General features: G+C 43.4%; 3 protein-coding genes across 7 annotated transcripts; all 3 read right to left on the bottom strand.

The window, feature by feature from the left end:
• Positions 1-4,002: 4,002 nt before the first annotated feature.
• Positions 4,003-9,722, bottom strand: LOC112882963 (putative disease resistance RPP13-like protein 1). 3 transcript variants are annotated; one of them, XM_025948165.1, is made up of 4 exons: positions 9,504-9,722; positions 9,143-9,405; positions 5,573-6,134; positions 4,003-5,493 (listed from the first exon to the last, which is right to left on the bottom strand). In XM_025948165.1, the coding sequence occupies exons 3-4, from the start codon at positions 5,632-5,634 to the stop codon at positions 4,104-4,106; spliced, it is 1,452 nt and encodes a 483-aa protein (XP_025803950.1). In that variant the 5' UTR covers positions 5,635-6,134; positions 9,143-9,405; positions 9,504-9,722; the 3' UTR covers positions 4,003-4,103. The 3 variants fall into 3 exon arrangements, with proteins under 3 accessions (XP_025803950.1, XP_025803951.1, XP_025803949.1); XM_025948166.1 differs by having other exon boundaries at positions 4,003-5,536; positions 5,739-6,134; XM_025948164.1 differs by having other exon boundaries at positions 4,003-6,134.
• On the bottom strand, positions 6,942-18,972 carry LOC112882966 (putative disease resistance RPP13-like protein 1). 3 transcript variants are annotated; one of them, XR_003226737.1, is made up of 3 exons: positions 17,937-18,972; positions 17,654-17,713; positions 16,632-17,549 (listed from the first exon to the last, which is right to left on the bottom strand). XR_003226737.1 is itself a non-coding variant. In XM_025948168.1 (2 exons), exon 2 carries the CDS (start codon positions 8,387-8,389, stop codon positions 7,112-7,114), a length of 1,278 nt encoding a protein of 425 aa, XP_025803953.1. In that variant the 5' UTR covers positions 8,390-8,544; positions 17,937-18,078; the 3' UTR covers positions 6,942-7,111. The 3 variants fall into 3 exon arrangements, 1 of the variants encoding a protein (XP_025803953.1); XM_025948168.1 differs by lacking the exons at positions 16,632-17,549; positions 17,654-17,713 and adding an exon at positions 6,942-8,544 and having other exon boundaries at positions 17,937-18,078; XR_003226736.1 differs by having other exon boundaries at positions 17,531-17,713; positions 17,937-18,971.
• LOC112882965 (disease resistance protein RGA2-like) lies at positions 13,960-16,625 on the bottom strand. Its single transcript, XM_025948167.1, has 3 exons — positions 15,988-16,625; positions 15,682-15,901; positions 13,960-15,500 (listed from the first exon to the last, which is right to left on the bottom strand). The coding sequence occupies exon 3, from the start codon at positions 15,409-15,411 to the stop codon at positions 14,068-14,070; it is 1,344 nt and encodes a 447-aa protein (XP_025803952.1). The 5' UTR covers positions 15,412-15,500; positions 15,682-15,901; positions 15,988-16,625; the 3' UTR covers positions 13,960-14,067.
• Positions 18,973-19,722: the final 750 nt, after the last annotated feature.

The raw sequence follows: 19,722 nt of genomic DNA, 5'->3' as shown, positions 1-19,722 counted from the left end.
TGCGAAGAGCGCTCATACTGATGATGAACCACGATCTCTTCAGAAGTTCTAACCATTCTTCCAAGATGCGCAGGTCTATTTTGGTTCAGAGAATCAACTGGATGATCACCAAATGTGGAGACGTGCCACTTGATGAGACCTCTCAGAAAGACCAAAAGCTTGCACCAAAAGTGGATGTCAAAGTAATAGAGGCGAGGGTAGCTCGTCATGAACACAACCAGCTCTTTCATATCAAGGATCATACAGTTCAAATTGTCAAGTGTGTCTTGCAATTGTTCCAAAATCCGTGTCTTTCTTTTGGAAGAACAGATTCCTTTCAGAGAATTTACTTTTGACAGAGAGAAAGAATTACTCACGACCTGATCTTTGGTATTGTCTTAAATAAGACATAAGTTCGAACGCACAAATTCTAAGGCTGTAGTGTTACCTGGAGTAAAAACCATAGACGAGCAATCCACTTTATATCACAAAAGGTCTTTTATCTTATTAATACAACAATAACAACTTAGCATTTTGTCCCAAGCAAGTTGGGGTAGGCTAGAGATGGAATCCACAGAAAAATAAGAATAAGAAATACAAAAAGGGCACTAACCAAAGGAAGAGTTAGGGGTTAAACAAAAAGTAACAAAGGTCACGGTTCAGGTACGTTAATTGCTAATCTTCAAGCGGTCCTATCCATAGCTAATTCATTAGCGATATTCCACTCCTTAAGGTCTCTCTTAACCATCTCGTCCCAAGTTAGTTTAGGTCTACCTCTACCTCTCTTTACATTATCGCCCCGCTTTAAAACTCCAGTACGCACTGGCGCCTCGGGAGGCCTCCGTTGTACATGTCCAAACCATCTCAACCGATGTTGAATCAATTTCTCATCGATAGGTGCCACCCCGACCCTATCTCGAATCTCTTCGTTCCGGACTCTATCGCTTCTTGTATGCCCACAGAATCAACGCAGCATACGCATCTCTGCTACACTCAGTTGCTGGACATGTCGCCTTTTTGTAGGCCAACATTCAGCACCGTATAGTATCATCGGGCGGATTGCCGTCCTATAGAACTTACGTTTTAGCCTCTGTGACACCTTCTTATCACAGAGGACGCTAGAAGCCTGCTGCCACTTCAACCAACCGGCTGAAATTTTATGCCTAATATCTTCATCAATGTCTCCATCTTTCTGAAGTATTGATCCTAGATACCGAAAAGTATCCTTCTTGGCCACCATTTGACCTTCAAGGCTAACGTCCCCATCCTCATGCCTAGTCGGGCTAAAGTCGCACATCATATACTCGGTCTTGGTCCTACTCAGTCTGAAACCCCTCGACTCTAACGTATGTCTCCACAACTCTAACTTCATATTAACCCCTGCCCTACTCTCGTCAACTAGCACCACATCATCAGCAAAGAGCATACACCAAGGGATATCACCCTGTATGTCCCTTGTGAGGGCTCAATGCTGACCCCTGATGTAGTCCTATTTTAATTGGAAAGTTACTGGTATCGCCATCACATGTTCGAACACAAGTCATCGCATTCTTGTACATACCCTTGATGAGGGTAATATACTTAGTTGGGACTTTGTGTTTTTCCAAGGCCCAACATATGACGTCTCCTGGTACTTTGTCATACGCCTTCTCTAGGTCAATAAAGACCATGTGTAAGTCCTTTTTCTCCTTTCTATATCTCCCCATCAATTGTCGTACTAAGAAAATCACCTCCATGGTCGACCTCCCAGGTATGAACCCAAACTGGTTTTGGGTCACGCTTGTCAATCTTCTTAGGCGATGCTCGATAACCCTATCCCAAAACTTCATCGTATAGCTCATCAGTTTAATCCCCCAGTAGTTAGTACAACTTTGAACATCTCCCTTGTTCTTGAAGATGGTACTAATATACTTCTCCTCTATTACTCCGGCATCTTGTTTGACCGGAAAATTAGGTTAAAAAGCTTAGTTAACCATACTACTGCCCTCTCGTCCAGATATCTCCACACCTCAATGGGGATGCCATCAGGACCCATCTCTTTATCTCCCTTCATCCTCTTCAAAGCCTCCCCGATCTCTGCCTCCTGAATCCTCCTCACAAAGCGTCTGTTGGTATCATCAAATGAGTCGTCCAACTCGAAGGTAGGACCCTCATTTTCTCCATTAAACAACTTGTCGAAGTATTCTCGCCATCTGTCCTTAATCTCCTCATCCTTCACCAAAAGTCGATCTATCCCATTCTTAATGCATTTGATTTGGTTTATGTCCCTTATCTTCCTCTCGCGGGTCCTAGCGATTCTATAAATATACTTCTCTCCTTCCTTCGTACCCAGCCGTTGGTAAAGGTCATCAAAAGCCTGACCTTTCGCTAAACTTACAGCTCGTTTTGCAGACCTCTTCGCTAATCTATAGCCCTCGATGTTTGTTGCGCTCTTGTCGAGGTGAAGGCATTTGAAACACTCCTTCTTCTCCTTAATAGCCCTTTGCACCTCATCATTCCACCACCAAGTCTCTTTCACTCCCTGCTTACCTCCCCTACTCTCACCAAACACTTCTGAGGCCACCTTCCGAACACATGTGGCCATCTTTAGCCACATATCATCTACATCTGCTCCTTCTTCCCAAGACCCCTCGCCTAGCATCCTCTCCTTAAACGTTTATTCCTCTTCTCCTCTAAGCTTCCACCACTTCGTTCTCGCAATCTTGGCACGTACCCGAAAATAAAAATCCGCCACCACAAGCTTGTGTTGGGGGACAACACACTCCCCAGATATCACCTTACAATCTAAGCAGGCACGTCTATCCTCTCACCTAGTAAGGATAAAGTCGATTTGGCTCGAGTATTGTCCACTATGGAAGGTCACTAGATGGGACTCCCTCTTTCTAAAGAGGGTATTCGCTAACAGCAGGTCGTAGACCAACGCAAAATTCAAAACATCCTCCCCCCTCGTTCCTGCTACCATACCCGAAACCCTGTGTACTCGCTCATATCCTACATTAGTCGCTCCCACATGGCCATTGAGGTCTCCTCCTATGAAGAGCTTCTCACTGATAGGCACGGTACTAACCATGCTATCAAGATCTTCCCAAAACTAACTCTTGGAGCTTTCACTAAGACCTACCTGAGGGGCATAGGCACTGATCACATTCAGAACCAAATCTCCAATGACCAACCGCACTAGAATAATCCGGTCGCCTTGCCTCCTAGCATCTACAACTCCATCCTTAAGGCTCTTATCGATCAAGATGCCTACACCATTCCTACCCGAAGTTGTCCCCGTGTACCAAAACTTGAAGCCAGAACCCTCCACCTCCTTCGCCTTCTGACCCTTCCATTTAGTCTCCTACACGCATAGAATATTTACACGCCTCCTAATTGCTACATCGACTGGTTCTCTTAACTTACCTGTTAGAGACCCTACGTTCCAACTACCTAGATGAATCCTAGTTGGCTCGGCTAGCTTCCTTACCCTTCGCACCCGTCGAGAGAAATGCGAAGACCCTTGCTCATTTTTCACTACACCCAGGGCGCAGATGTAGCGCGCCACAGAGGCTGCGATGACCCGACCCTTTCTCACTTATCAAAAGTCTCTTATCTTATCAATGCCACCCATTATTTTTAACTTACATATGCAAAGTAATAAAGCAGTTCGCGCAGTTATAATCTGCGATTCTCGTATAAGAAAATATTTTTACTATATTTTTAACTTGTGAGTTGTAATACCCAATCAAAACATGAACTAGTACACACTTGTGTATGCTTCAAAATGACACAATTAAGGGTGTGTTCGTTTCCTACCCTCTAAACTTTAGACCCGTCACATTAAAGAGAATCTTATCATTTAGAAGTATTAAATAAAGTCTAATTATAAAAATTTTTGCACAGATGGGTGCTAATTCGCGAGACAAATTTAATGAGCTTAATTAATCCATAATTTGCCACAGTGATGCTACAGTAATCATCCGCTAATCATGGTCTAATATATCTCATTAGATTCGTCTCGCGAATTAGCCCTGGGGTTCTGCAATTAGTTTTGTAATTAGACTTTATTTAATACTTATAAATGACAAGATTCTCTTTGATGTGACGGGTTTAAACTTTAGACTCTACAAAATGAACATACCCTAAGTACGCTTCCTCTTAGAGGATGTACTTTTTAGATCTCGAACCTCACAAGTATAAATATAGTTATAGTAGGGCGGTATATGAGATCTCCACGCTAGGGCTTCAAATCTCCCAGTGGGCTTAACACTTCCAAATATCACACTTCGCAATTCTACCTTCGGAACCTCCTTTTGTGAAGAGCACTCGTACTGATGATAAACCATGATCTGTTCAGAATTGCTAATCATTCTCCGAAGATGTGCAGGTTTATTTTGGTTCAGAGCATCAGTTGGATGCTCACCGAATTTGGAGACATGCAACTTGATGTTCTGTCTAATAAGGGTCACAACCTTGCACCAATAGCGGATGTCAAAGTTGTCCCTCAGCACGCAGATAGTACTGGGTGCACCTAAGAGACATCGATTCAGCATCCTGGCCATCTCCATGGCCAGGTAAGCCATCCTCGGGTGCATCATGGGATCTGTGCTTCCAAATGCAAGTGTCTTGAAGAAGTACCAGTATGCTTCGTCGGACAGATATTTCAGTGTTACTGCCCTCGCCGTCCCAAGCTTTGTGATCTTGTCAGACCGGCTTGTGATTATGAGTTTACTACCACTTCTCATACACCGTTTTGAAGCAGCATAAAACCTCTTCCACTCATCTGTGTTGATGTCTCCAGCCGCCTCAACAACAACTAGCATTCTCCCATCTTTGTTCAACAAGGAATTTTGATATTTCTTCACACATCTTTCCACTGGAAAGGTCAACTTTTCATCTTTCAAATCATGGTCGCTCAAGAACATGATTTCAGAAAAATGACCACGGACTCTTTCGTCATTGCAAACATGTGCGACAAGGGTGCTCTTGCCAACTCTGCCTGGACCAATAAGTGGGAGGACCTCCAGTTCTTCAGCACCATTAGGCTGTGCGTGCAACAGGAAATTGAGGACAAGCTCTGCTTCCATCTGGCGGCCAAACATGCAGTTGCCCAGCAGTAGATGCATGCTATATGGCTGGCGGTAGAAGCGAGGGTAGCTCGTCATGAACACAACCAGCTCTTTCATATCAAGGGTCATACAGTTCAAATTGTCAAGGGTGTCTTGCAATTGTTCCAAAATCCGTGTCTTTCTATTGGAAGAACCTATTCCTTTCAGAGAATTTACTTTGGACAGAGAGAAAGAATGACTCACAACCTGATCTTTGGCATCCTCCTCACCGTGAGATTGGTACCTGAAGGTGTCATGCATGTAACAGGCTTGGTGCATGGCATCCCTCAGCATCTCCAGCTGCTGGAGCATAGCTTGGTTCGTGATGTGGCGTCCTGTGGCCTCGTCGATGATTACCTGTGCCCGAAGGAGAGACCTTTGCAGGTTGTCCTCCACATCCAGTGCCTTTGGCTTGCAATTTTTCCTGATGAAGAAATTTATGGATCTAGAGGCTAGTTCACCCAGGACTGCGGAAAGTATAGTATCCATTAGGGAACTCTCACCTCAGGAAGATAACCCAGCTGATGTTAGAGAGAAATATAAAAGCAGCTTTGGATAATAGCATGAGATGGCTCTGGCATAAGACTTGAAGGAGATCAAGGATGTATTAAGAACAACTTCCCGTCAAAAAAGTATTAAGAACAAGTAAGAGAGAGAGAAAGATATTACTAGATCAAGTCTGCAAATGGTCAGTCCAAAGTCCATGCACGAGATGTTTCATCATTGACCTTGGGCCTTCCCCTGGTTCACATTTCCTCTGCGTCATTGTCAACAAGCAACACTACCAACTGAGAAAGGTACAGACCTTGACTCTCAGGCCTTTGCTTAGTGACTCAAAGCCAAAGCGATCACCATCTGTGCGAGTCCACTTGCCATGTAAGATGTGGTTCTCTACTTCCATAGGTTCCTTATTCTCCCCTGTTTCTACTCTCGACCCTATCTCTATGAGGCTTTCTGCCGTCCAAAGTCTTGTAACTCTACATAACCAATTATAGCAATACAACACACTACATTATTCCAATTTCCTTGTTTACTGTGCTGTCCCATAGTCTCGTTGACGATAACCTGTGTATATGCCCTATATTAAATAAGATATAAGTCAACAGACCTAGTCTATCTGGGGTAAAAACATTGGCATTTCATCCACTTTCTGGTAACGCAGGGTCGTAACATGTGACATCATATCATCATTATTTTAATACTATGTTTATAATATGTACAAAGGTGACACAAGAAGCTTCAAAATGTCACAATTAATTAAGAACGCTTCCTCTTAGCAGATGTGGTTTTCAGCCGCACAAGTATAGATATAGTTGTAGTTGGGGACCTACATGCTAGGGCCGGCATCAAACCTCCCAGCAGGAGGCTTAACACTTCCATACAGAACACACCGCAACTCTATCTTCGGAATCTCCTCCTGTGAAGAGCGCTCATACTGATGATGAACCACGATCTCTTCAGAAGTTCTAACCATTCTTCCAAGATGCGCAGGTCTATTTTGGTTCAGAGAATCAACTGGATGATCACCAAATGTGGAGACGTGCCACTTGATAAGACCTCTCAGAAAGACCAAAAGCTTGCACCGTGGACGTCAAAGTAATAGAGGCGAGGGTAGCTCGTCATGAACACAACCAGCTCATTCATATCAAGGATCATACAGTTCAAATTGTCAAGTATGTCTTGCAATTGTTCCAAAATCTGTGTCTTTCTTTTGGAAGAACAGATTCCTTTCAGAGAATTTACTTTTGACAGAGAGAAAGAATTACTCACGACCTGATCATTGGTATTGTCTTAAATAAGACATAAGTTCGAACGCACAAATTCTAATGCTGTAGTGTTATCTGGAGTAAAAACCATAGACGAGCAATCCACTTTATATCACGAAAATATTTTTACTATGCAAAGTAATAAAGCAGTTCGCCCAGTTATAATCTGCGACCTCGTATAAGAAAATATTTTTACTATGTTTTTAACTTGTGAGTTGTAATACCCAATCAAAACATGAACTAGTACACACTTGTGTATGCTTCAAAATGACACAATTAAGTACGCTTCCTCTTAGAGGATGTACTTTTTAGATCTCGAACCTCACAAGTATAAATATAGTTATAGTAGGGCGGTATATGAGATCTCCACGCTAGGGCTTCAAATCTCCCAGAGGGCTTAACACTTCCATATATCACACTTCGCAATTCTACCTTCGGAACCTCCTTTTGTGAAGAGCACTCGTACTGATGATAAACCATGATCTGTTCAGAATTGCTAATCATTCTCCGAAGATGTGCAGGTTTATTTTGGTTCAGAGCATCAGTTGGATGCTCACCGAATTTGGAGACATGGAACTTGATGTTCTGTCTAAAAAGGGTCACAACCTTGCACCAATAGCGGATGTCAAAGTTGTCCCTCAGCATGAAGATAGTACCGGGTGCACCTAAGAAACATCGATTCAGCATCCTGGCCGTCTCCATGGCCAGGTAAGCCATCTTCGGGTGCATCATGGGATCTGTGCTTCCAAATGTAAGTGTCTTGAAGAAGTACCAGTATGCTTCGTCGGACAGATATTTCAGTGTTACTGCCCTCGCCGTCCCAAGCTTTGTGATCTTGTCAGACCGGCTTGTGATTATGAGTTTACTACCACTTCTCATACACCGTTTTGAAGCAGCATAAAACCTCTTCCACTCATCTGTGTTGATGTCTCCAGCCGCCTCAACAACAACTAGCATTCTCCCATCTTTGTTCAACAAGGAATTTTGATATTTCTTCACACATCTTTCCACTGGAAAGGTCAACTTTTCATCTTTCAAATCATGGTCGCTCAAGAACATGATTTCAGAAAAATGACCACGGACTCTTTCGTCATTGCAAACATGTGCGACAAGGGTGCTCTTGCCAACTCTGCCTGGACCAATAAGTGGGAGGACCTCCAGTTCTTCAGCACCATTAGGCTGTGCGTGCAACAGGAAATTGAGGACAAGCTCTGCTTCCATCTGGCGGCCAAACATGCAGTTGCCCAGCAGTAGATGCATGCTATATGGCTGGCGGTAGAAGCGAGGGTAGCTCGTCATGAACACAACCAGCTCTTTCATATCAAGGATCATACAGTTCAAATTGTCAAGGGTGTCTTGCAATTGTTCCAAAATCCGTGTCTTTCTATTGGAAGAACCTATTCCTTTCAGAGAATTTACTTTGGACAGAGAGAAAGAATGACTCACAACCTGATCTTTGGCATCCTCCTCACCGTGAGATTGGTACCTGAAGGTGTCATGCATGTAACAGGCTTGGTGCATGGCATCCCTCAGCATCTCCAGCTGCTGGAGCATAGCTTGGTTCGTGATGTGGCGTCCTGTGGCCTCGTCGATGATTACCTGTGCCCGAAGGAGAGACCTTTGCAGGTTGTCCTCCACATCCAGTGCCTTTGGCTTGCAATTTTTCCTGATGAAGAAATTTATGGATCTAGAGGCTAGTTCACCCAGGACTGCGGAAAGTATAGTATCCATTAGGGAACTCTCACCTCAGGAAGATAACCCAGCTGATGTTAGAGAGAAATATAAAAGCAGCTTTGGATAATAGCATGAGATGGCTCTGGCATAAGACTTGAAGGAGATCAAGGATGTATTAAGAACAACTTCCCGTCAAAAAAGTATTAAGAACAAGTAAGAGAGAGAGAAAGATATTACTAGATCAAGTCTGCAAATGGTCAGTCCAAAGTCCATGCACGAGATGTTTCATCATTGACCTTGGGCCTTCCCCTGGTTCACATTTCCTCTGCGTCATTGTCAACAAGCAACACTACCAACTGAGAAAGGTACAGACCTTGACTCTCAGGCCTTTGCTTAGTGACTCAAAGCCAAAGCGATCACCATCTGTGCGAGTCCACTTGCCATGTAAGATGTGGTTCTCTACTTCCATAGGTTCCTTATTCTCCCCTGTTTCTACTCTCGACCCTATCTCTATGAGGCTTTCTGCCGTCCAAAGTCTTGTAACTCTACATAACCAATTATAGCAATACAACACACTACATTATTCCAATTTCCTTGTTTACTGTGCTGTCCCATAGTCTCGTTGACGATAACCTGTGCTTGCAGCAAGACCCGGTAGAGGCAGTCCTCCACTCCCCCACGTCCAGAACCTGTGACCCCAAGGTTAACGACAAATGTATCAAGAACAACTTTTACCTGTTCCATTTGAGACAGATTACTTGTTCAAGTCATCAAAAGGTCAGTTTTTCACTCAGGTAGTCCATGCACATGACATTTGATCTTTGGGGCTCCCTTTGCCTTCACCCGCTTGTTTCTGACTGACTTTTTCTGTCCCTCAGCTGAGAACACTTTGGAACCTTACAGCGGTTTGGGAGGCTTAATTAGTCAAAGAAAAACAAATTTGACCAGAAAACGAGAGGGATGCTACACTATATAACTCCTATTAACACCTTACATTATCTTGTAATAGTAGTATTTCCACAATGTAGGCAGTCATTTGGACACGAGTTTACATAGCCGTCAGGACTTCTCTCCCTCATCTTCAATAAATACCACCTGAAAGAGACGTCATTTGATATAAATTTAGGATTTCCCTCAGCCGTGAAAAGGATGGCACCAGCAATAATAGCAAGACAGAGCATGCATGCAAACAAAGCACAATTCCATCGGCTTGTCACGTCATCATCACCATCATGAATAGCAATTGGACCTGTGTCATCTTTGAAAGTTTCTTCCCTCCCCTTCCTCACTCATCCAGCTGTCTAGTTGTTGACTCTTTACCCCTGTGGAAAGGTTTACACCACACGTGATTCCTTCTTCTAGTGGCATCTAATATGCAGAGTCCGCCTTAACCACAAAAAATCATATTCCGAATGCTACAATATTATCCAGTCTACATTATAAATCCCATATGCGTTTTTGGATCTAGTACACAATCTTGCAGCCACAGTTTGAGTTTGGCTCAATGGATGCAGCAATCTCTGCAATCATAGGTGAACTTGCCACAAGATCCCTCTCCTTGTTAATCGGTAAGTACTTCAAGCCAGCAACATCTAAGGAGGATTGCTTGCAAAGACTGCAATGGATGTTGCTGCGCATTCGTCTCACCGTTGAGGAGGCAGAGGGGAGGTGCATCAGAAACCAAGCAATGCTTCAGCAACTCAATATCTTGAGAAAAGTTATGTACAAAGGCTTCTACATGCTCGACACCTTCATATGCGATGTCCCTGAAGAAGAGAAGGGCAAAAAAGATCATGGCGTGAGTCGCTCCTTATCCCTATCTAAATTCAGTCCAGCTAAACTCTCTGCTGGTAGCAAATATGACACTGAAAATATAGAACAAATGCTTGAAAGTCTAGAGATCACCGTAGCTGGTATGAGTGAGCTTGTAATTTTCCTGAGGGACTACCCTCCTATGTTTCGGCAGCCATACAGCACGTATCTGTTTATGGAGAAGTGCATGTTTGGTCGCCAGATGGAAATGGAACGGGTCATCAACTTCTTACTGCATGAAGAACCTCCTGTTCATTGCAATTTTGGCATCCTACCAATTGTTGGTCCAGGAAAAGTTGGAAAGACTACACTTGTTGAGCATGTCCGCAGAGATGAAAGGGTGCGTAGTAACTTTTCTCATGTCATCTACTTAAGTGATAATGATTTCAGAGAAGAAAAGCAGTTGAAAATAATGGATGGAAGCAGAATCAAACATCAACGTGGTGATTCAGATGAAGAAAAATTTTTAGTTATTGCTGAATTAGTTGGGAATATTGATGAGGGTGCATGGGGAAGGTTGCACTCTGCTTGTCAAAGTAGCATCCCAAGAGGCAGTAAAGTTATAATAACACATCGGTCAGAGAATATTGTGAATTTTGGAACAGCACAAGCTCTTAAGTTGAAGTTTTTGTCTCGAGAGGCATATTGGTATTTCTTTAAGGCACTTGTGTTTGGAAGTGCAGAACCTGAAGAGCAACCGAGGTTGGCATCCATAGCAAGGGCAATATTTGATGAGTACTTTGACCAAGACGTATATAAGGCATTTGCTGGACCTTTCATATATTTGAATAAAACAGCAGTGGGTCTAAAATCTAGTGTTAACGTGCAGAACTGGAACAAGATTCTTGCATGCTTCAAGAACAACACACGGCAAAATGAGCCTGGATTCAGAAAAATCCTAAGTGAATTTAGGATGAACAGTGATTATATATTCCTTCAGAGGGTAGTTGATTCTACTCAATACTGTGTAGTTCACAACCACGACCGCATAGCGCTTGTGAATGAAGAAGCTCCAAAAATAACTTTGCATCACATTCTTGACGGGACTGGGAGTGTTAGACCTCATGGCAAATTTGACATCCTAGTTTGGGAATCTCACCTGCCTCCATATCACAAGTACATATATAACTGCCAGATTATTGAGCGTGATTGTAAGGTTAACAGGAAAAAGCAGGGTCAGAAGAGGAAGATTTTAAGTTAGTCTGTATAAGCATCAATCATACCCCAGTTTAAATTGTTTCTCTAAAACTTTTGCATTGTCGATTGCTATCGTGTAGCATACATATAAATTATTTTCTTTTTGGGTTTGTTTCCTTTGTTCTTCACTCAGGTTTTTTCGTGTTCTCTGTATTAAGACAAGGTGATAGTGCATTCCTATGCAATGAGTGGGTCTTTTGCATAACCTTTTGTTTTAGTTGTTATAGGATGAAAATATGGATCTTTGAACATATGTGCTTGGCAACTAAGGCTAACTGATGTGAAGCAGATATTTGTTCCGAACTATGTATCTCTGGCAACAAAACAAATAATTCTACTGCAATATTGCCTCCAATTTCCCATGTATTCTGGCAAACAGTGACCAAAAAAATAAAGCAGAGTGTTTATGGTACCTGAAGCTCTTGAATGCATTTAGGTCCTTTCTATGAAATAGATTGGCTGAAAATAATTAAGGGGTGGAGTAAATTACACAAGGAAAGCCAGAGGAATGCTTCAGGTTGGAGTTGAAGATAATTGGAATTTTCAGAGTATATGGATTAATACCTGGTGAAGATTGACATTGGAAATCGACAGCCAGCAGTTGGACACAGATATTTGTCCTGAACTATGCAGCTGACAGGAGAACAACTAACTTTAATGCACCAGTACACCAGGTTTTGTCAGTAAAAAAATAATTAAGCAGCCATCAGAACATTTTGACATCTGAATTGCATTTAGATTCTTTTCAACTACCACATCCTATTTCAGTGAAATTTGGTAGAGAACCTGCACAACGAAATTCAGAGCTCCACTTGGAATTTTGTACAGTAGTATGGATGAATACCTGAAGAGTGAAGGTGAAGATTGACACTGGAAATAGACAGCCGTCAGGGGTGAGCATCAAATCGATGCTTGCCGGCGGGGCCACCAAACCGAGCCCGAGCAGCGCAAATCGCGCCCCTCCAACGTCTTCGGATTGAGCTCCTCCGCCTCCGAGTGGAGGATCCGAGCTGCCGCCGTGCGCAGTTGGCCTGGCTTCTACGCCCGCCGGCGATGCCTGCTCCTCTTTCTTTCCCCTCTGTGTCGCTCCATCTCTAGATCCTGCCTTGTTTCGACAAGCCTGTGCGTGTGGATTCGGCGCTGGTGGGCGTGGGATGCTTCGCGGTGGGCTAGCGGAAGCCGCCGGCGGCGAGCACACGGCCTCCCGGGGGATACTGCCGGTCCGAAATATTTGCAAAAAGGACCCTGGTTTGGATCGCGATTATTAATCGCGATCCGAATATACGCGGATACCCTCTATTTTGGATCGCGATTAATAATCGCGATCTGAATATTTACACCTAACCCCCTGGTTTGGTAAAAGCCTATGCAAACTGCCCCCTGGTTTGGTTCTCTTGTGCACCTCGTCTGTCCGCTCCTCCAGCACTCACGCCGCCGGCCGCCGGCCACCTCCGCCTTCCCGATTTCCTCTCCCCTGCTCCGAATCGCCGGATTCCTGGCCGGCTTCCGGACGCGGCGGAGTAAATCTCCATCGAACATTGGGCGGGAGAGTTCTGCAAAAGCAAAGCTTGGATTTTTTGGATGAACAGCACCCGCAGCCCCATTCTAGGGCCCACCTCGCCGGCGACGAAGAAGAAGCCGATCGACCAAATCAGCGACGTGCGAGAACGACAGCTTGCACAATTTCCATGGCTTTTTGGAGGACTTGACTTCGTTGTGATCTCTGCAGGGAGGCATACATGCATGTTCTCGCTGACAAGCTAAGGACCTGTTCGGATCCAATGGAAAGAGAAAGTGCAAAATTTTTGCTCTTTTGCACTTTTTTTTTGCACTTTTCGATCCAAACACTCCAAAGTGCAAAAGGGCAAATGCTACCGTAATTTTGCTAATTATAGATTAATTAGGGTTAATAGATTCGTCTCGTCATTTAGTCCTCATCTATATAATTAGTTTTTTAATTAAACTATATTTAATACTTCTAATTAGCGTCCAAACATCTGATGTGACAGGAGCAAAAATTTTACTATTTGCCTTTTTGCCATTTGCCCTTGGATCCAAACAGCTCTATATGCGTCATGAGTAAATTTCCATGGCTTTTTAGGGGACTTGATTTGGTTGTGATTCTACAGGGACAAACTCCAACCCTCGAGAAAGTCAGGGTTGTGCATCAACGCATCATCATAAAACTGAATAAGCCAAGTGTCCACCAGAGATTTGATTAAACCACGGTATTATTAGCAATTATGGACCAAAAACAAATATATACTGAATGCATACAATATTAAACAAGATATAAGTCTGAAAACCCAGTCTATCTGGGTTAAAGCTATCGGAAAGAATTTCCTTTTTGCCTTAATTACTGTCACCCATTATTCTGGTAACGATCACTTGTAACTTAAATATGCCAAGGTAGCAGCACTGCTTGCCATGGTTGCAACATGTGACATCATATCATTTTTTATTACTATATATGTTTATAAATTGTGAGTGGAGACACCCTATCAAAACATATACAGATATACACGTATCTAAGCTTCAAAATAACAGAACTAAGAACGCTTCCTCTTAGCAGCATTAGTTTTCAGATCGCGAATCTCACAAGTATAGATATAGTTATAGTAGGGCGGTATCTGAGACCTCCATACTAGGGCTTCAAATCTCCCAGAGGGCTTCACGCTCCCATACAACACACTTGGGAATGCTATCGTCGGAAGCTCCTCTTGTGAAGAGCCCTCATATTGATGGTAAACCACAATCTCTTCAGAAGTTCTAGCCATTCTCCAAAGGTGTGCAGGTTTATTTTGGTTCAGAACAACGGATGGATGCTCACCGAATTCGGAGACGTGCCACTTGATGAACCATCTAAAAAAAGTCACAACCTTGCACCAGAAGTGGGTGTTAAAGTTGTCCCTCAGCAAACAGATAATGGCCACTGCACTAAAGAGAGACCCTTTCAGCATCCTGGATATCTCCATGGCTAGACATATCATCCTCGGGTGCATCATGGGGTCTGTGCTTCCAAATGTAAGTGTTTTGAAGAAGTACCAGCATGCTTCATGAGACATATATTTCAGTGTTACTGCCCTCGTCGTTCCAAGCTTTGTGATCTTGTCAGACCGGCTTGTGATTATGATTTTACTACCCTTTGTCATACACCTTTTTGAAGCAGCATACTGCCTCTTCCACTCATCTTCGTTCATGTCTCCAGCCATCTCAACAACGACTAGCAGCCTCCCATCTTTCTTCAACATGGGCTTTTGATGTTTCTTCACACATCTTTCCCCAAGATAGGTTAACTTTTCATCTTTGAAATCGTGGTCGCTCATGAACACGATTTCTAAGAAATGATCACGGACTCTTTCATCATTGCAAACATGTGCGACAAGGGTGCTCTTGCCAACTTTGCCAGGACCGACAAGTGGCAAGACCTCCAATTCTTCAGCACCATTAGGTTGTGCGTGCAATAGGAAATTGAGGACAAGCTCTGCTTCCATCTGGTGGCCGAACATGCAGTTTCCCAGCAGTAGATGCATGCTATATGGCTGGCGGTAGAGGCGAGAGTAGCTCGTCATGAACACAACCAGCTCTTTCATATCAAGGATCATACAGTTCAAATTGTCAAGGGTGTCTTGCAATTGTTCCAAAATCCGTGTCTTTTTATTGGAAGAATAGATTCCTTTCAGAGAATTTACTTTTGACAGGGAGAAAGAATTACTCACAACCTGATCTTTGGTATTCTCCTCATCGTGATATAGGTATCTGAAGGCGTCAAGTATGTAACAGCCTTGGTACATGGCATCTCTTATCATGTCCACCTGCTGGAGCATAGCTTGGTTCGTGATGTGGCGTCCTGTGGCCTCGTCGATGATAACTTGTGCTCGAATGAGAGCCATTTGCAGGCTGTCCTCCACACCCAGCACCTTTGGCTTGGAGCTTTTGCTGATGAAGAAATTTATGGATCTAGAGGCTAGTTCACCCAGGACTGCAGAAAGAAAAGTATCCATTAGGGAACTCTCTCTCCTCAGGAAACTAACCCAACTGGTGTTAGAGAGAAATATAAGAGCAGCTTTGGAGAAATAGCATGAGATGTTTCAGGCATAAGACTTTAAGGACATCAAGGATGTATTAAGAACAAGTGAGAGAGAAAGGAAAAAAGATATTACTAGTACAAGTCTACAAAAGGTCGGTCCAATATGACGGTCCATGCACGAGATGCTTCATCTTTGACCCTTGGGACTCCTTTTTTCGCTGGATTTACATTTCCTCTCCATCATTGTCAATGAATATCACTACCAGCTGAGAAAGGTACAGATCTTGACTCTCAGACCTTTGCTTAGTGACACAGTGCCATCATCAACTATGGGACCCTACTGCAAAGCTGCCCTGTAACATGGGTTTTATCTAGATGAATGGTTTGACCTCTATGACTAGTTGAAAATAAAACTCCTATTGGTAGCAGTGTTACTGACCATCTATTTTACGTGTCTGAAACAGTACCCTGCCCTTCTATGGTTCTACTGAGGACAAAGAGAAGGCATTTCAAATAAATTTTGGACTTTCCTCGGCCATGAAAGTGACAAAAAATCCTCCAGCTGTTTAGTTTTTTACTCTTTACCCCAGTGGAATGTTTTTCCGCCACACATGATTCCCTCTTTGCTCTTTTCCCAAACTCCTCCTTAACCACAAAAAAAATTCATATTACCAAATGTTACATTACACCAGTATACACTATAAATCCCATACGCTCTCATGGATCCACTACACCATCTTGCAGTTGCAGGAGAAGTTTGGCCCAATGGATGCAGCCATCTCTGCAATCATAGGTGAACTTGCCACACGATCCCTCTCCTTGTTAATTGATAAGTACTTGAACCAAGCAACATCTAAGGAGGACAGCATGCAAAGACTGCAATGGATGCTGCAGCGCATTTGTCTCACCGTCCAGGAGGCAGAGGGCAGGTGCATCACAAACCAAGCAATGCTTCAGCAACTCAATATCTTGACAAAATGCATGTACAAAGGCTACAGTATGCTCGACACATTCATATGCCGAGTGCCAGAAGAAGAGAAGGAAAAAAAAAGATCATGGCGTTTGGAAGCGCAGATCCTGAAGAGCAACCGAGTTTTGCATCCATAGAAATAGAAATATTTTATGAGTACTTTGACCAAGATGTATATAAGGCATTTTCTGGACCCTTTATATATTTAAACAAAACAGCAGTGGGTCTAAAATCTAGTGTTAATGTGCAGAACTGGAACAGGATTCTTGCATGCTTCAAGGACAACAGGTGACAAAATGAACCTGGATTCAGAAAAAGCCTAAGTGATTGTAGGATGAACAATGAATGATGATCATATATTTCTTCATAGAGTAGCTGATTCCTCTCAATATTGCGTAGTTCACAACCATGACCATACAGCGCTTGTGCATGAAGAAGCTCCCAAAATAACTTTTGCATGACATTCACCTGCCTCCATATCACAAGTACATATATATATAGCTGCCAGAATCTTGAGTGTGATTGTAAGGTGACCAGAAAAAAGCAGGGCCAGAAGAGCAAGATTTCTACTCTGTATGAGAATCAATCTTATAGCACTTTATCTTGTTTCTCTAAAATGTGGCATTGTAGATGATATCGTGCAGCGTACATATATCATTTTCTGTTCGGCTTTGTTTCCTTTGTTCTTCACTCAGGTTTTTTCGTGTTCTCTGTATTAAGATAAGTTGACCGTGCATTCAAAAGCATTAAGTGGGTTTCTTGCATAATATTTTTGTTTTACTTGTTACAGGATGAAAATATGGATCTTTGAACATATGTGCTTGGCAACTAAGGCTAACTGATGTGAAGCAGGTGTTTGTTCCGAACTATGTATCTCTGACAACAAAACAAATAATTCTACTGCAATATTGCCTCCAAGTTCCCATTTATTCTGGCAAACAGTAACCAAAAAAAAATCAAGCAGTCACCAGAGTGTTTATGGTACCTGAAGCTCTGAACTGCATTTAGGTCATTTCTATGAAATAGATTGGCTGAAAATAATTAAGGGGCGGAGTAAATTACACAAGGAAAGGCAGAGAAACGCTTCAGATTGGAGTTGAAGATGGTTGAAATTTCAGAGTGTATGGATTAATACCTGGTGAAGGGAAATCTACAGCCGGCAGTGGGACACAGATATTTGTCCTGAACTATGCAGCTGACAGGAGAACAAGTAACTTTAATGCACTAGTACACAGATACTTTCAGGTTTTCTCGGTGAAAAAAAAAATCAAGCAGTCATCAGAACATTTTGACATCTGAATTGCAATTTTAGGTTCTTTTGAACTACCATATCCTATTTCAGTGGAATTTGGTGGAGTAAATGCACAAGGAAATTCAGAGCTACGCTTGGAATTTTCGTAGTATGGATGGATGAATACCTGAAGCCTGAATGTGAAGAACTGAAGATTGACATTGGGAACCGACAGCCTGCAGCGGCGAGCCATCAAATCGATGCTTGCCGGCGAGGCCACCAAGCCGGCAGGGGCGCTCCTCCGGCGTCTTCGGATTGAGCTCCTCGCCTCAGAGTGGAGGATCCGAGCTGCCGCCGTGCGCAGTTGGCCTGGCTGCTACCCCCGCCGGCGATGCCTGCTTGTCCTCCCCATCCCTCTCTGTCGCTCCATCTCTGAATCCTTCCTTGCTTTCCCAAGCCTATGAGTGTGGATTTGGCGCTGGTGAGCGCGAGATGCGTCGCGGTGGCCTAGCGGAGGTCGCCGGCGTCGAGCGCACGGCCTCGTCGTGGGCTCTGTCACCGCCCCCAGAACATTTGCGAAAACCTCCCGGAATTGGATCGCAACTATTATTAATCGCGACCCGAATACATGTAAATAAACCCCTACTTTGGATCGATATATGCATATACCCCCTAATTCGGATCGCGATTAGCCTTATGCAAACAGCCCCCTGGTTTGGTTCTACTGTGCCTCTCCCTCGTCTGTTCGCTCATCCAGCACTCACGGCGCCGGCCGCCGGCCCCCTCCGCCTTCCGATGTCCTCTCCCCTAGTCCCGATCGCCGGATTCCTGGCGGGATGCCGGACGAGGTAGAGAAAATCTCCATCGAACGTTGGGCGGGAGAGGTCTGAAAAAGCAAAGCTTGGACCTTTTGGATGAACAGCACCTGCCGCCCCATTCCATGGCCCACCTCGCCGGCAACGAAGAAGAAGCCGACCAGCCGACCAAATCAACAACTCGCGAGGAAGGCAGCTAGCTTAATTTCCATGGCCTTTTGGAGGACTTGACTTCGTTTTGATCTCTGCAGGGAAGCATACATGTTCTTGCTGACAAGCTCGAACTCTCTGAGAGTCGAGGCTCTGCATCAACGCCTCATCATACAACTGAATAATCACAGTCGAAATCTTCCTTACCTGTCCCAAGAATTTGGTGACCATCCGTTTGATCATTTTGAACCCAAAGAGATGCACATGTCTTCAGAAACATGGGTACACCTCCTGATGAATTGCTTGTCAGAACCTTGCACCAAATAAGATACAAATAAGATATGATGAATTGCTTGTCAGAACCTTGCACCAAAATGTGGTGCTTGGGGATTGATTGGGGGTGAGCGCAATGGATAGGGAAATTCAGGTTAAAATGCAAATTTTAAGTGCATCTGAGATCTAACTAAACCATGATATTTTTAGCAATTATGGACAAACACAATACATACTGAATGTATACCATATTAAATAAGATACAAGTTTTTTTTTGAAACTGCCGGCAGGAAATCTGCCCAGCTTGTATTGATAAAGAAGATTATCAGAACAAAATTTACATCAACACACACCAGAAAAAATAAGATACAAGTCTGAAGATCCAGTCCATCTGAGGTAAAACCATTGACAAGCGATTCATTTTGCACCATGAAAATCGCTGTCCTAGTATCATCTGTTATTCTGGTAAGTGGTAACCAGGCAGTGGTACAGTTTGCCATGGTTGTAACATGCGACATCGTATCATCAATTTTTTTACTATGTTTATAACCTGTGAGTACTGACATCCAACCAAAACATGCACAGACATACACCTATATAAGCGTCGAAATGACAGAATTAAGTACGCTTCCTCTTAGCAGATGCAGCTTTTAGATCTCGAACCTCACAACTACAAATATAGTTATAGGAGGGCCGCAGGCTTCCTCCCCATCATTGGCCCTAGAAGAGTCGGGA

The sequence above is a fragment of the Panicum hallii genome, chromosome 2 (assembly GCF_002211085.1).
Source record: "Panicum hallii strain FIL2 chromosome 2, PHallii_v3.1, whole genome shotgun sequence".
Taxonomy (NCBI): domain Eukaryota; kingdom Viridiplantae; phylum Streptophyta; class Magnoliopsida; order Poales; family Poaceae; genus Panicum; species Panicum hallii.
Note: the sequence above shows the minus strand (reverse complement) of the source record. Positions and strands in the feature narration are given on the sequence as shown.

Bases quoted from the DNA above. Each gene is read 5' to 3' on its own strand.
- LOC112882963 (XM_025948164.1), bottom strand. From the start codon at position 5,558: ATGGATACTATACTTTCCGCAGTCCTGGGTGAACTAGCCTCTAGATCC.
- LOC112882965 (XM_025948167.1), bottom strand. From the start codon at position 15,411: ATGGCTCTCATTCGAGCACAAGTTATCATCGACGAGGCCACAGGACGC.
- LOC112882966 (XM_025948168.1), bottom strand. From the start codon at position 8,389: ATGCTCCAGCAGCTGGAGATGCTGAGGGATGCCATGCACCAAGCCTGT.